Genomic DNA, 16,822 nt, shown 5'->3' with positions numbered 1-16,822 from the left:
CAAAAGGATAAAACTGAATACATAGCCTGACGCGGTGATTGAATTTGTCAGCAGCAACTGTACTTACTACAATTATTCAGACTGTTGCTGGGATCACAAAGAGAGCTACCACCACATGAATCAAGGCAGGAACTGTAGAGGCATCTTTGATCTCCTTCTTGACACGGAGTCTGACCTACAGGCGGGGTGAAAGCACATTTACTTTCATCAGCAACTATAAATTCCACGCACTAGGATCTGAAGGATCCAGAACCAAGGAAGGACACAACTTTAATTTCCTTCCAACTTCTCCAAAAATTTTGAACACATGTTGAGATTCTGTAGGAATAAAGAAGTAAGAGGCAACCCATCCTTCAAAAATCATCTGTTGCTGCTTTTAATGGAAAAGAGAGCATCTTATATTTACATGGGTGCATGGAGTTGATGACAAAATAAAATTCAAGTGATTTGAGGGAAGGGCCAATATTTTTAAGACTCATTTGATCCCAACTCTAGTCTTTCCTCTAAGGAAAATGTTTTCCTTAATAATAAATAAGGCATCAACATCAATACAATAAGGATACTTTATCATGGCATAAGTCTTAAGCGGCTGTTATCCATATTTTCTGTGTCCTTGGAAAGTAGCACTGGCCTAGCTGCAATGATCTGAGAATTGGGTTTCTTATTTCCAAATGGATGACAACAGTAACATCAACCTAATGGCTTTTCCTTAAGGTATGTGGAGAGGAAACTGCTTTTCCCATTGATTTCCTGGTCATTTGTAGATTAAATGGATAAGGTAATAAATTACTGCCTGTTCTCTTTCTAGCTCGCTCCCATTATAGTCAATTACTCAGACACGTCATGTGGAACCTAGAAAATCTTGCAAGGTAGTTTTAAATATAAATAACAGTATGGGTATACATATAACCATTCTTATCTGTAATTCTAAGACAATATTTATTATACTGGACTTTCTTATCTATAATTCTAAGACTTATAAGACTTATCTATAATCTTATCTATAATTCTAAATATAATATTTATTATTCTGGACTCTTTCTCCCTTCCAGTACCATTAATGAACAACACTATATATCACAGCCTTGCATAAAATAGATATCACTCCTTTTCTTTTTTTAATGTTAGCAGGTCAAACTTTTTTTTGCAAGGTAAGCCAGGATAAGTTCCATGAATTTAGTCTCTTGAAGAAATTTTATTAAGACAGCATGAATTCATTATTTCAGCCGGTATTAAGCGCCCACTATGTGACAACTTATGTGACCAGCTCGGCACTGAGCATTAAAAGACAGAAAACCCTGATAATTTCTACCCTAATTAGGGATATCATCATGAACGGAATCTTACGATGCCATGTGATCATTGCTCCACTGAAGGTCCATGCAAAAAGCAGTAAACGCAAATTACAACAGTAAGAGTAAAGCTTCTCAAAGGAGTTTTTCAGGCAGTTGGGGTAAGGTGGGATAAGAGGGAAGGATGGGTTTCCCAAGCAGACAGCAGGATATGCAAAGGCCTGGAGTAAAAAGTACACAGGCTGGAGTCACTGGAGGTTAAGGGAGACTAAACAGGAAGGTTGAGAGCAAGGCTGAGGGTTGTAATGGCCTAAATCTTGAATAGGGTCCCGAGTCCTGGCAGAAGCAGTCCCAGACCCCCTCCCAGCCTGTTTGAGCAGAACCAGCCTTCAATCACTGCTGACGCTTGTAACTCGCTCCCCTTCACTCTCAGCTCGCTGAACGCAGTGGCCTTCTCCCACTACTCTAAACTACCTTGCTCCTTCCTGCCACCTCCGTGCCTTTGGCCAAGCGGTTCCCTGTGTCTAAAATTCTTTCTCCAGCCCCACTCTCCTTTGTTAATTCCATTCATTCTTCAGACTGTGGCTCCTACAGCCATCTCAGGGAAGCTTCCCAGAGGCCCTTCACCAGGACATGCATCCAATACGTGGCATCCTAGCACCTTGAATTTCCCTCCTGGCCTATGTCACTCCCCAGTTAGACAAGGACCAGCACAATTATTTGTATCGGCTTACCTCCCCCAGGAGCCTGCTAGCCGCATCAGCAGTTTTGCTTGCCACTAAATTCCCAGCACCACAATATACTTTTATTATATTGAATTCATTAGAGTGGATAAAGATGCTACAATTTTACTTTGTGATCCATTTTATCATGGGACTTTCTAACATCTCACACATGTAAGGAAGTATTTTCAAATCCTGCCACTGCATAGTAAAAAAATCCAAAATTATTTCAAACAGCATTGAATTATGTAGAGAGAAGGAACTATTTGATCAAAAGGGAGTTGCTTGGCTGACATGCACACAATAACTCATGGCTAGAAAGGGAATTCCTTCTGAATTTTAAAACTGGTAAAATGGGGCTTCCCTGGTGGTGCAGTGGTTGAGAGTCCGCCTGCCGATGCAGGGGACACGGGTTTGTGCCCCCGTCCGGGAGGATCCCACATGCCACGGAGCGGCTGGGCCCGTGAGCCATGGCCATTGGGCCTGCGCGTCCGGAGCCTGTGCTCCGCAATGGGAGAGGCCACAGCAGTGAGAGGCCCGCGTACCGCAAAAAAAAAAAAAAACAAAACTGGTAAAATGAAGCACTCGTTATCTAGTTTTTTATGGACTAAATCTGTGAATAAAAGGCTCTCCCTTTAGGTCTGAAATGCGTTTTCATTAAAGCCATCCTAATGATCAATATTCACTATGAAAAAGCTAATTTAGTTATCGGTGACCAATCTCATTAGCTGATTTGGAATATACACAGCCTAAGACTTGCTTTCACAGAGCAGCTATGTGATAAGAACTTACATTTATTGAGTGCTCACCACGTGCCATCTCTATGAAGTAGTTATCATTATTCTGAGATTACAGACACAGAAACTGAAATGTAACAGGGTTAAGTTACTGGACTAAAGTCAACCAGGGAGTAGGTGGCAGAGCTGGGGTTTGAACCCAGGCAGCTGGGCGGCAACATCCACATTCTTAACAACTAGGCTATGTTGGTAAGAGGTAAGGTCACTTATAAGCAAATGTAGTGATTTTTAAGTCAAAGGATATTACCAACCCTGTACTGAGAGATGCTTCTACACAAACTGGGACTTAAAACAATCAGTGTAGAGCTTTCTTTTCTGGCAGAAATAGACACACTTAAAAAAACCAACTTACCTGATTTACTTTTTCTTTGGGGGTTTCACAGATAATATCAGACTCCTTTTAAACTGTATTTAAGTATATTGCTTGGAAGGAAAACATAAGACGAAAAGACAACCCTCAGAATGGGAGAAAATATTTGCAAATGAAGCAACTGACAAAGGATTAACCTCAAAAATTTACAAGCAGCTCAATATCAAAAAAACAAACAACCCAATCCAAAAATGGGCAGAAGATGTAAATAGACATTTCTCCAAAGAAGATATGCAGATTGCCAACAAACACATGAAAGGATGCTCAACATCACTAATCATTAGAGAAATGCAAATCAAAACCACAATGAGATATCACCTCACACCAGTCAGAATGGCCATCATCAAAAATCTACAAACAATAAACGCTGGAGAGGGTGTGGAGAAAAGGGAACACTCTTGCACTGCTGGTGGGAATGTGAATTGGTTCAGCCACTATGGAGAACAGTATGGAGGTTCCTTAAAAAACTAAAAATAGAACTACCATATGACCCAGCAATCCCACTACTGGGCATATACCCTGAGAAAACCATAATTCAAAAAGAGTCATCTACCACAATGTTCATTGCAGCTCTATTTACAATAGCCAGGACATGGAGGCAACCTAAGTGTCCATGGACAGATGAATGGATAAAGAAGATGTGGCACATATACACAATGGAATATTACTCAGCCATAAAAAGGAATGAAATTGAGTTATTTGTAGTGAGGTGGATGGACCTAGAGACTGTCATACAGAGTGAAGTAAGTCAGAGAAAAACAAATACCGTATGGTAACACATATATATGGAATTAAAAAAAATAGTTCTGAAGAACCAAGGGTCAGGACAGGAATAAAGACGCAGATGTAGAGAAAGGACCTGAGGCCACGGGGAGGGGGAAGGGTAAGCTGGGACAAAGTGAGAGAGTAGCGTGGACATATATACACTATCATATGTAAAAATAGATAGCTAGTGGGAAGCAGCCACATAGCATGGGGAGATCAGCTCGGTGCTTTGTGACCACGTAGAGGGATGGGATAGGGAGGGTGGGAGGGAGACGCAAGAGGGAGGGCATATGGGGATATATGTATATGTATAGCTGATTCACTTTGTTATAAAGCAGAAACTAACACACCATTGTAAAGCAATTATACCCCAGTTAAGATGTGAGGCATTAAACTGCTTCTCTGCACATGGTTATTTTAGGAAGCCGTTACATTTAATTTCAGAAGCCAGTTATTTCTAATTGAAATCTAATTGAATTGAATACTATACGCTACACTTTTCTCTTTATCGTGGTGTTTCCCCATAAAACATCTAACTGAATCTGCCCATGCTGTTTAAGTGTTTAACCTCTACTCTTCACCCTTAGGGATGATTTTTCAGTGTAAGTTGCATGAGAGTTACATTTACCATAAGCAAGGGTTTCTGGCTGACCAGAGCTGGGAGGACCAGTGCATTAGGCAATCTGGCATTATTTATATGGGGATCCTTCAAGCTGTAGGTAACTTCCAACTTTTTGCTGTGCTCCCAAGGAAAGGCCCACCGGTCAGGACTGTTTCCGGGGCTAGAGCACACACTTACCATTGGTGCAACTCTCCTCATCACTTCCGTCCTTACAGTCCTCGTCTCCATCACACTGGAAAGTGCTGGGGATACACTGGCCACTTCTGCATTCCACCAGACCCTGGCTGTGACATGCTAGGAAATGCCAAAATAACATGCATTTTAATTATCGCTACTTCTTTCAGTCTACAGATCACATCAATGATTCCCATTTATCTGGCATCACCAAGAATGAAGTGTTCTAAATTTCTGAATGTTCTGCATAAATGAATGAATATATCATTCATTTTGTTCATTCCAAGTATCTTTGGAATGGAAAGTTCCCTTTCAGGAATTTCTCTTCCCTTATTAAATAGCACTCACCAAAAAATTTTTCTTGATCATTGCATGGTGAAAAACAGTATTAATGATGGTAGTAGTTATACTACTAATATAAAAGCTACAATTTATTAAAGGCTTACTATATGGCAATAACTGTGCTAGGAGTATTAGGTGTCTAATCTCAAATCCTCAGAACAAATTTGCAAATGGATATTATCGACCTTGTTTAGAAGAAGGAAACTGAAGCTTAGAGAGTTTAGTGTTTGCCTCAAAGTCTCAAGGCTGTTAAAAGGTATGGCCAGAATGTGAAGGCAAGCTTTTCTAACCCAAGCCCCAACATTTCACTCTGCACCAACCTGACCTAATGCACTAATGAAGCATATATGAAAGACTTGCATAGTACCTACCCCACAATAAACACTTTATTTCAAAACTTGCTTACAACGTCTGACATTTAAAAGGGATGGTCTAGTGGCCATTAACCGTCCAATTTCTGAAGGTTGTCTTAATTTTATCCCTATTGTCTTTTAGAGCGTTAGAAACCCATGTATCATATGACCTCGGCCTTCACCAACTTATGGTCTACATACACACATACGTACACACACACATACATAAATACATACATGAGCACCAAGTCCTTGCTTTTCCAAGATTCATCAAAATACAGTCCACTCTGTTCCACTATGTCCACTAAGCAAGGACTCAGGTACTATTCCAGTTCAAACAGGTTCAGGAAAGGAGAAAGCTGGGCATTGCATTTCCTAATTAATTGATGTGATTTTTCTTATGTCAAAATAAAAACCATGCAACCCACATTTGTAATTTTGCCTCAAATTATAGGCAAATTAAATAGTCAATCTCATAGGTATCAGCTGTTCCTGCTTTTATTAGACAGCAAAAGATGGAATAAAGAGTTTAATTAGTTTGAACATGCATAAAGTGTACCATATTAACTCTTTCAGATCAATATTACTCTCTTTTAACAAATAGCTGCTGCTATTCAATCATTTTTTTATCCCCTACTGAGTATACTGTAGTTTCTAGGGAATAAAATGTGATCAGCCATATTTGATTTTATTAGGCAGGTAGTGTAATAGCTACCTGAAGACTTTTTTTTTAATTGAAGGATAGTTGATTTACAATATCGTGTTAGTTTCAGGTGTACAGCACAGTGATTCAGTTTTATATATATATATATATATATATATATATATTCCTTTTCAGATTCTTTTCCCTTATAGATTAGTACAAAATATTGAGTATAGTTCCCTGTGCTATAAGTAGGACATTGTTGGTTATCTATTTTATATGTAGCCGTGTGTATATGTTAATCCCAACCTCCTAATTTATCCCTCGCCCACCCCCTTTTCCCCTTTGGTAATCGTAAGTTTGTTTCCTATGTCTGTGAGTCTGTTTCTGTTTTGTAAATTAGTTCATTTGTATCATTTTTTTAGATTCCACATATGATATATGATATTTGCCTTTCTCTGTCTAGCTTACTTCACTTAGTATGATCATCTCTAGGTCCATCCATGTTGCTGCAAATGGCATTATTTTATTCTTTTTTATGGCTGAGCAATATTCCGTTGTATATATGTGCCACATCTTCTTTATCCATTCATCTGTCGAGGGACATTTAGGTTGCTGCCATGTCCTGGCTATTGTAAACAGTGCTGCAATGAACATTGGGGTGCATGTGTCTTTTTGAGTTAGAGGTTTCTCCGGATATACTCACCCAGAAATAAGACAGGCTCTAAAGTTACAATATTATTGCACACTCTGTGTAACTCTATGAACACTGAAGGCTCTCTTATCTCTGCCACTTCTCCCCCGGTTCTCCCACACGTGGTACCTGAGAGCACCTCTGGAGGCTCCCACTTAACTGCTCATATATTGTTTGCAGAAGAAAAATGCCCCAGTCTCTGGGAAGAACATTCCCTTTGACAAAGTCGCGGACCCAGAAAGGATGTTTGTGGACAATGAGAAGGAAAACTGCCACCCGCTTGGCCAGAGCAGCCGAATCAGGCTTGGAGTTTTGGAGAGAGAGAGGCGGAAGTCAGTTACACTATGCTGTTATTGTCATCACACCACTCAATTATTATCTGTATAGGTTAGGACCAAAGGGTAAGAATCTGTTTAGATAGTGAACCTTGAGTGTATTTGACTAAACAGGCAGAAGTAGAAAAATAAGCAAAATGAAAGCCCTCAGGGCACTCACAGCAATTGACCTCGTCAGACTTATCCCCACAGTCATGGTCACCGTCACACACCCACTCTATGGCAATGCAGCGTCCATCTCCACAGCGATGCTCCTCTGTGGGGTTGCAGTCTGGAGGAAAGAAAAACTCAGGAGGATGGAGAGAACCAGCATGACAAACACTTAGAACTGTGTGGCTTGTTCCAGTAGAACAAGTTCCAGTAGAAGAGAGTCTGTTCCAATTATTCCAATACCGTCAATAACCTTTCTACTCTGGGTCTGGCACCTCCCGGGCAACCATGTGGCCCCCCGGCCACCATCACTATGGGGTAAGACCTGACTGCTTTTCAGATGAATAACAAGCTCCCAGCTTTTCTAGGACCCATAGCTTGTTCTGGGTTTTGTTGTGTTTAGTCACTGTTTTCTTTCCTTATGAAAATTTTGTGATTTGGCTCAAATAAACAGAACTGTGATTTGGGTTTCACAATGTAGATAGCTGATCTGATGATTCGTGACAACTCTGCCATGTTTCTAAGAATTGCAACTTACCTCTCTGTGGTAAACTGCGGAGGCAGGTATCTCCTCCTGTCATCTTGCCTGATGCTAAGCTAAGGTTTTCTATTGAGCTGTCTAAATATATAACTCATACTTGAAAGAACTGCTGGGTAAGAAATGCAAAATATTTGGGTTTTTTTAATGATTCTTTTTATCCTGGATTTAACCTCTGTCCCAAACTATATATTCCTGGGGGAAAAGGAGAACTAAGTGATGTTTCCTCTCACAGAGGGCAGAACCTATAGGATTCTTTGATATGAGACATGGAATAACCTTAATATAAACAACCCTTTAAAAAATGTATGTAGATTCATGAATAGCAGTTTCCATAATGAGGAACTATCATGGATTTCCATTAACAGCACTACTGTCTTTAACACACCTATGGAGGGACCATGGGTCTTGAAGGATATAGGGGAGCAATTAAGTGAAGAAGATGGATGAAATGGTGCAGAGTAAAGAAGAAAGACACAATGGCTGGGATGCATGGGTGGGAACCAGAGGAGCCAGCACATGCTCAGCCTGCTAAAGATGGGCAGCCGGGACAGAGAATGGTCTAAGAGGACATTGTGATCATTACCATTAGATAGAAACAAAGTCATCCTAAGAGCACAAACCTCATGATATCCTACTACCTTCAGAGGAACCAGGTTGAGTTGGTAAGACCACTGTCTTTCACACGCCAACTATACACGGGTCCTCTCCACTGACCTATTGAACTACCAAGCTACACTCAATTCCCCCCTCCCTCATTTTTACTCTCTTTTCTCCAGTTATCTTATTGGTAAAAGGAGGAGTTGGAGTAGATAATCTCTAAGGCCCCAAACTATACATTTTATGATGTATACAATTACAACAGCGTCTCATTCTTTGTGTCCCAAGACTACTCAATCCCAGAAGATAATCCATATCTATCTAGTGACCCGTGGGATGTTTTGCGCATACATACATTTTCCAACATTCTTACGGATGCAGTGAGAGGCAGCTACACAGGTGCTTCTAGAAACTACTGAGTTTCCCAGCATGGGGCCATTTGGGACATTCACCACTCCTCCGAGGCGTTCCCCTGACCCACTCCTGATTCTCCCCCAGCATTTCTTTTGATGTTCTCTAATGCTGAATAATCATTTCACATCATTTTCCCAGTGTCCTGCCTCATCTCACCTTGCCCTTCTGCTCCTATTAGAAAGTTCTTCTGTCACTCAATAATATACTACCTAAAAAACAATTCAAAAGCTAATCACAAATTCAGAAAGGTCAAGAAGCAAGAAGAATTTTGCTGGTTTTAATTCATGAAAGGGCATTCAGAATTGGACTCGGCTCTTTTAAAGGTAGGGTCATTCTCGGTTTTTTAATTGAGATGTAATTGACATAGAGTGTTGTATACGTTTATGCTAAATAAGATAAGCCAGAAAAAGAAAGACAAATACTGTGGGATATCACTAACATGTGGAATCTAAAAAAATCTGATTTTGTTCAAACAGAGTGTAGACTGCTGGTTACCAGGGGCTGGGAGGGTGAGGAATTGGGAAGATGCTGTTTATAGGTACAAACGTGCAACTAGGAGGTAGGTTCCTTCTTTAAAAGTTAAGATCAGCTTCTGTACATAAAACAGATGCACCCTTCTAACCTTCGATATCCGCACTGCAGAAGTTGCCCCTGTAGTATGTGGCAATCAAATAAAGGAGGGCTCTCTGGTTATACATAATAAGGGGATCAGGAAGAGAAAACATATCTGTCTGCAACGTTTTGCTCAAGAGCTCAAAATCTAAACACGAGCCACCGGCTCCAACCACAGAAGAAACCAAACATTTTTAAAGAGAAAAAAAAAGTTAACTCCCATTTCTACTCCACATCTCTAGCATTTCCTCAGTATGACTTTTTGTCAGAAATCTTACATTTACACATGAGACATGACTGAGACTAATAATTTAAAAAGCTTCCTCTTTCGGAAAATTAAGAAACCAATCATTTTGTAATTTCACCCACTAATCACATTAACAAACAATGAGCTACAAGTTCTTGATTATAAACGTCTGCAATTTTAAATGAAAACCTTCAGGGAAATAGTGCTACTTACCACAGTTTTGCTCATCACTCAGATCCCCACAGTCGTCATATCCATCACATACCAGGCTATAATTAAGGCACTTGCCCGTGTGACAGTGAAACAGACTCTCGCTGCAATCTGAAAATAAGAGAAGCCACCGATGGCTCATTAGAGCAGAACAGGATGTTACAGTAGCAGTTTATATAACGAAAGCATATCATGGGAGGGAAATCATAATGGTAACCTGGTCCACATCTATTCTTTTACAGGTGAGGAGACTGTGGTGCAGAGAGATCTAATGATTTGCTCAAGGTCACATAACAAGTTCCTGAAGAACCACAACTAGGACCCTCCGGCTCCCAAGACAATGCTTTTATCACTTCCTGACGGTATTTATCTGAGTTCCGCTTTATGACACCTGAAAGCTCCTTTAGAGTCAAATATGAGAAAAGACATTCTCAACTCACCGTGGTTCCTAATGAAGTTCATGTTCATACAGAATGAATACTTAATAGAGGGTGAGTAGTTATTTCTTAAAAAATGTTTCCTTTAAAATGAAAGTCTAGTTTTGCCCATGGTAAGCATAAACGTAACAAAGAGAAAAAGTCATTTAGATTACAGAGTCATTACTTAGTTTCACATCACTTAAGTCAATTGAATGTTTCACAGCATGACCCTCAAATAAACAGTACTGTCCTAGATTACGGTGACAAGATAAGAATAAGTGATATATAACCTCAGGAAGCTTATAGTTTAATGTTGGAATAAACATCATGCAAGGAAATTTTAATAAGAAGATAGGTCTTGTTCTTGGGTAAAACAGAACTCCTATCATGGTTCTATCATCTATTAGCTGTGGGAATTTGAGTGTATTAGTTAAAATATATAAGTCTGTAAACTTATTTTTGAAGTTAGGATAAAAGCAATTACTTAATAGAGTTTAGGGGAAGGTATAAATAATAAATTAATGTGTGTAAGTTTCCAAGACAATTAAATGGGAAAAGAATACTCTTCAACAAATGGTGTTGGGACAATTGGATTTCAAATACGCACAAATGAACTCTGACCTTTACCTCAAACCATACATAAAAATTATCTCAAAATGGATTATAGACTTCAATGTAAGAGCTAAAATTATGAAGCTTCTAGGAAAAAACATAGGAAAAAATCTTCGTGACCTTGGGGAGGGCAAAGAATTCTTTGATATAACAACAAAACACAAGACTAAAAGAAAACAATAATAAATGGTTATCCATTAAAATTAAACATATTTGTGCTTCCAAAGACACTATTTAAAAATGAAAAGACAAGCCACATACGGGAAAAAAATATTTTCAAAGCATGTATCGGATAAAGGGCTTATATCCAGAATATATATAGACCTCTTACACTCAATAATAAGACAAACAATTACAAAGAGGCAAAAATCTTGAATAGAAAGTCTTCATAAAGACATATGAATGGCTGATAAGTACATGAAAAGGTGCTCAATATAATCATTAAAGAAATGCAAGTAAAACCACAATAAGATACTATTACATATCCCCTAAAATAGTTATAATAGATAAGACAGATAATGCCAAGTATTGGCAAGGATTTTAAGAAACTGAACCTCTCATATATAGTTGGTGGGGATGTAAAAGAATAATAATGCCACTTTGGAAAGCAGTTTGGCTGCTTCTTATAAACTTAACTCTAACCTTATCACGTGATTCATGATTTCCACACTTAGAAAGCTACCCAAGAGAAGTGAAACATATATCCACACAAAGACTTGTATGTGAATGTCTAGAGCAGCAGTATCCATAATAGCCAGAGACTGGAAACAATCTAAATGCTCAACGACTGGTAAATGGATAAGCAAAATGTCGTATATTCATACAATGGGATACTATTCACCAATTAAAAGTATCAAACCACTGATACATGTGACAGCATAGATGAAGCTCAGAAACATTATGCTAAGTGAAAGAAACCAGATACAAAGACTACATATTATGCAACCCATTTATGAAGTTCCTGGAAAAGGCAAACTTACAGAGACAGATGTCAGAGCAGTGGTTATCTACGGCTGGAGACGTGGGAGTGGGGACTGACTGCAAATAGGTAGAAGGAAAGTGTGGGGAGAGATGAAAGAGTTCTAGAAGTAGATTGTGGTGATGGTTGCACAATGCTATAAATTTACTAAAAATCAATGGGTTAATTTTACAGTATGTAAATGATACCTCAATAAAGCTGTAAAAATGTTTAAAATACATGTAAAGCCTGCATGTAATAGAAACTAGATTTCTTAAATGTATTATTTTTTCCCTTATTTAAAGTGAATGAAGTTCAAAAATAGATTCGTAAGGCTGGAGCAGGATCACGGAAGATGAGGAGGATTTTGGTAGAGTGGATGGAATGAAAACTTCAGCAGGTTTCAAATAGAGGGAATAGCAAAAACGAAGGAAAGAGGTGAGAAATGGAGGCACGTGTGAGGATCAGTCTGCTTGGCTGAGAAAGACCAAGAATCTAATGGTCAACAGTCCAGTCTCCTGAATTACAGCTAATTGTTCCTCCTCAAGCAGACGCCTGCATGTCATACAACTGGTGATGGGTGCCTCTTTACTATAAACATCCCAAACTCTATAACAATTTATTATCAGAAGTCTTGGGCAAAGGGACTTCCCTGGTGGCGCAGTGGTTAAGAATCTGCCTGCCAATGCAGGGGACATGGGTAGGATCCCTGGTCCGGGAAGATCCCACATGCTGCAGAGCAACTAAGCCCGTGTGCCACAACTACTGAGCCTGCGCTCTAGAGCCCGCAAGCCCCAACTACTGAGCCCACGTGCCACAACTACTGAAGCCCACGTGCCTAGAGCCCGTGCTCTGCAACAAGAGAAGCCACCGCAATGAGAAGTCCACTCACTGCAACAAAGAGTAGCCCCTGCTCACTGCAACCAGAGAAAGCCCGTGAGCAGCAATGAAGACCCAACGCAGCCAAAAATAAAGAAATAAATTTATTTTAAAAAGTCTTGGGCATTGATCAGTGAAACTGTTAGCCACATCAAAATATTATACTTGTTACTGACATGATTCATCAACTTCTCTTTCAAAGAGCATTCTTCTAAAAAAAAGTTACTTAAATACTCTTAGAATGACATCATTTTAGAAATGGAATGGGCCTTAGCGATCATCTGTTCAGCGCCATCATTAAGAGGGTGTGTGTATGTGTACATACACAAACACACACGTGCATACACATATGCTCACACTTATACACATACAGAACTTTGTAAGTACTTTTAATTTTTCATTTCGCCTGGGACAACCATCATAAGGGAAAATATAAGGACTAAAAAGAGATCCCAGTTTTCACCTTGACCGTACTATTTCCTCCCATTCAGCAGCAGAGGACACTAACTTCCCACCCTGCACCCCACTGCTACCACACACACACACACACACACACACACACACAGGCTGAGTCAAGAAAGGTTATGATTTTGGTTCTCCTGCCCACTGAGCAGGGTTGGGGAATTTGTGCATCAAGATATATACATTTCCTCAGGAAGTTTTAAAAGATCTTTCTGATTTTTATTTTCATCTCTTGTGAGAAGTTTTGAATCGGCATGCTAGAATCAGCAGTACCAGGGTCCTCACCTTGACCATCAGTGCAGAAGTACTTACATTACCTGAAGGAGGAGACAGGGTGGAGGGGTGACAGATTTTAAACCATACGAATTAATTTTTTTAAGCAGTACACTTCATTTTTTTGATGATAGGACTGGGAAATCAAATATTCCTTTCAGAATCTGATTAACCTGAGAACACACTAAAAATTTCCAACGTGGCCCCTCTGTGTGGCCTATTCTGGGATCCCCGGTAATTCATACTAAAGCACCTCATTGGACATATTTTGTAAATTAATGCTCACTTATTAACTTATTTCATAAGTGAAAATGATTCAAACATTTAAAAAAATTCCTCATTATTCACATAGGTGCAGATGCAACTTTCCACTGTTATGACTTTCTTGGTTAGATGCCATTTTCAGAGGTTAGATACAAAACTAGCTGCATTTGGAAAACAACTTGTTGCCTCCCTAAGGTCTGTGTAATTAGTAAACACACAGAGCCTTAACCAAAGGCACTGCACACCCAGAAATACACAGCAAATAGCAGATCACAGTGCCTCCTTTTATTGGAATAAATGTTTATTTGAACTGAAAAGAGATGTCGTCAGTGTAATTTGGGGCCAACGATCAACACCTGCAAAAGCTGCCTGCTGTGATTTTCTCATTCAATACAAGCATAATTTTGCGTAACCTAAGGTAGGTGTTTTTCTAGATACAGATCCTTTTTTCTGAGAGAGAGCTTGATACAAAATGTTACTTCTGAAGTTCTTGCTTGTTAATATCTATTTCAGTCTGGCATCACAATGACTAAAGTTTACCCCTCAAAATCGTCATTAAATGGAAGGGGAGAGCTAAGGAACAGAAAGCCTTTTATCATGAGCCTCGTTCAATTGGCTCAGTCTCTATGAGTCTATAAACATAATCATGCTGCCTCAACTCAGGATTCAAATATGGAAGCTCAGTTTCCATCCCGAGATGCCCTCGTTTTGAGATGACCAAAGAGGTTAACCAGTTTGCCCACAGTTGCCCAGATTATTACAGTGACCCGGGCTTCTTGACCTCCTGGGGTTTTTTCACCTATTGACTTCTAGCTCCAAAGGAGGATTTCTCAACTGCAGTACTGCTGACATTTGGGGCTGGGGGACTCCTTGTGGCGGCGAGCTACCCTGTGCCTCGTATGATATTCATCAACACTCCCAGCCACTGCCCACTAAATGCCAGTAGCATCCCCTCCAACCTCCGCAGTGGTGACAATCAAACAGGTCTCCATACATTGCAAAACACCCCCCAGGAGTAATACTGCCCCCAGTTGAGAGCTACTGTCCTGGAATATCCAAACATCACCTCAGTCCAAGGCCAGTTCTAATCTCGTCTTTTCCATCAGGTCTCTCCACACCAAGCTGGCAACCAGTGATCTGCACTCTTCTCTACTCACAGGGCCTTTTTTTTTTTTACACAATCTTCTTTTGCTCGGTGACATCTATTATATTGTTCTAAAACACTATATTTAATGATCTCTATTTTTATATGCCATTTCCCTGATTAGATTAAAAGTGTCATGAAGCAAGAAGCCATGTCTTAACAGTCTCTACATTTACTATGTATCTAGAACATGCTTCACACATAGTGGGAATTCAAGATTATTCAATAATTTGATTGATTCCGCATAATCAGACTGTCACTAAACAGAAGTGAACCTTCCACACATCTGAAGCTTCCTCCATCGGCATAGAATGGTAAACTTTTATTTTTATTAATGTGGTGGAAATCTTTCTAGTATTTACTTGCACCCTGTCTTAGTAAAGAAACTATGGTAGGTACAGTTTTTTTTTTGTTTTTTTTTTGCGGTACGCGGGCCTCTCACTGTTGTGGCCTCTCCCGGTGCGGAGCACAGGCTCCGGACGCGCAGGCTCAGCGATCATGGCTCACGGTCCCAGCCGCTCCGCGGCACGCGGGATCCTCCCGAACCGGGGCAGGAACCCACATCCCCTGCCTCGGCAGGCGGACTCCCAACCACTGCACCACACGGGAAGCCCGGTACAGTCATTTCTGATGACTCGGAAACATTATTTGGAATATCAGTTTTTATGTTGTGCTGTTTGGGTGGCCTCCTTTCTACATAGCTTCATGTGGTGCTGCTTTGAAAACCATTGTGCCTATTGTAGTATTTGTCTCCTCTACAATGTATCACGTGACCTTTGGCGGGGCAGGGGTGGGAGCAGTGTTGCGAGGAGGGAGGGCATGGAGAATAAGATCACAGCCACAATCACAACCATAAATCCTAATGCCCTTTGAGAGTTACTGCATGCCAGACACTGGTCTCTGTGCTTGACATCCAGTGATTCATTATTCTGCCCAACAATTCTAGAGGTAGTTACCATTACTTATTGTCTCCATATTACCGATGAGGACACTGAGGCCCAGAGAGACTGAGTAACTTTCTCTGTCCGCAGAGGCCGGAAATGATAAAGAAGAAATAGGAAGACAGGCAGCCTGACTCAAGACCTTATAACATTCATCACTATACTGTGTGATAATTAGTATAACTAATTATACTAACTAGGATAATTAGTTAACTCAGTATAATTAGTTCACCACAGTCCTCAAAAATAAATCAACCAATGTTACCCCAAATTCAGAGCAAATGACTTCCAAAAGTATTTGACAGAGGTTTATGCGGCACAAAGTACGGGGACTTTGTGGCAACTATTTTCCCTGTGACAACCATTTCCCTGGAGGCTGTCTCATTCATTTGCTAAGCACCTGCTCTGTACCAGACACTGTCCTAGAGCTGGTTATAGAATCAAAATATCATAGAGGGCTTCCCTGGTGGCGCAGTGGTTGAGAGTCCACCTGCTGATGCAGAGGACACGGGTTCGTGCCCCCGTCCGGGAAGATCCCACATGCCGCGGAGCGGCTGGGCCCATGAGCCATGGCCGCTGAGCCTGCGCGTCCGGAGCCTGTGCTCCGCAACGGGAGAGGCCACAGCAGTGAGAGGCCTGCGTACCGCAAAAAAAAAAAAAAAAAAAAAAAAAAAGATCATAGAATGTTAGCAGCAAAAGAGACACCAGACACACTCTAGGGCAGTGGTTTCAAACCTGGCTGCACACGAGAATCACTGGGGGAGTTTTACAAAGGTACTGCTGCCTGGGTAACCCCTCCAGACCAATGGAATTCGAATCCCTGCAGGTGGGGCTTCCTGGAGATGCAATTGTGCTGCCAGCCTTGATGACAAGGAAAACCTGGAGAAGTAGCCTGCCTCGAGCCACGGAGCTAGAAATTTAAAAAAAAACAAAAAACAAAGAAAACCCTTAATCTTCAAAAATCTTTTCACTATACCACTAAAATTGCTC

The 16,822-nt window shown here is 40.4% G+C and overlaps 1 protein-coding gene across 1 annotated transcript in view; it reads right to left on the bottom strand.

Moving 5' to 3' along the window:
• Window positions 1–16,822, bottom strand: part of CORIN (corin, serine peptidase) — a 216,063-nt gene that overhangs the window by 78,575 nt on the left and 120,666 nt on the right. The window contains exons 6-9 of the mRNA XM_027103039.1: window positions 9,884–9,991; window positions 7,270–7,380; window positions 4,746–4,862; window positions 68–175 (exon numbers count right to left, since the gene is read on the bottom strand). Of these exons, the coding sequence (XP_026958840.1) occupies window positions 68–175; window positions 4,746–4,862; window positions 7,270–7,380; window positions 9,884–9,991 (444 nt within the window). The remainder of the gene's footprint in view (window positions 1–67; window positions 176–4,745; window positions 4,863–7,269; window positions 7,381–9,883; window positions 9,992–16,822) is intronic.

The sequence above is a fragment of the Aethalodelphis obliquidens genome, unplaced genomic scaffold (genome assembly GCF_003676395.1).
Source record: "Aethalodelphis obliquidens isolate GAN/ISIS:26980383/991018 unplaced genomic scaffold, ASM367639v1 scaffold6, whole genome shotgun sequence".
NCBI lineage: Eukaryota > Metazoa > Chordata > Mammalia > Artiodactyla > Delphinidae > Aethalodelphis > Aethalodelphis obliquidens.
This window is presented reverse-complemented; position numbering and strand designations above follow the sequence as displayed.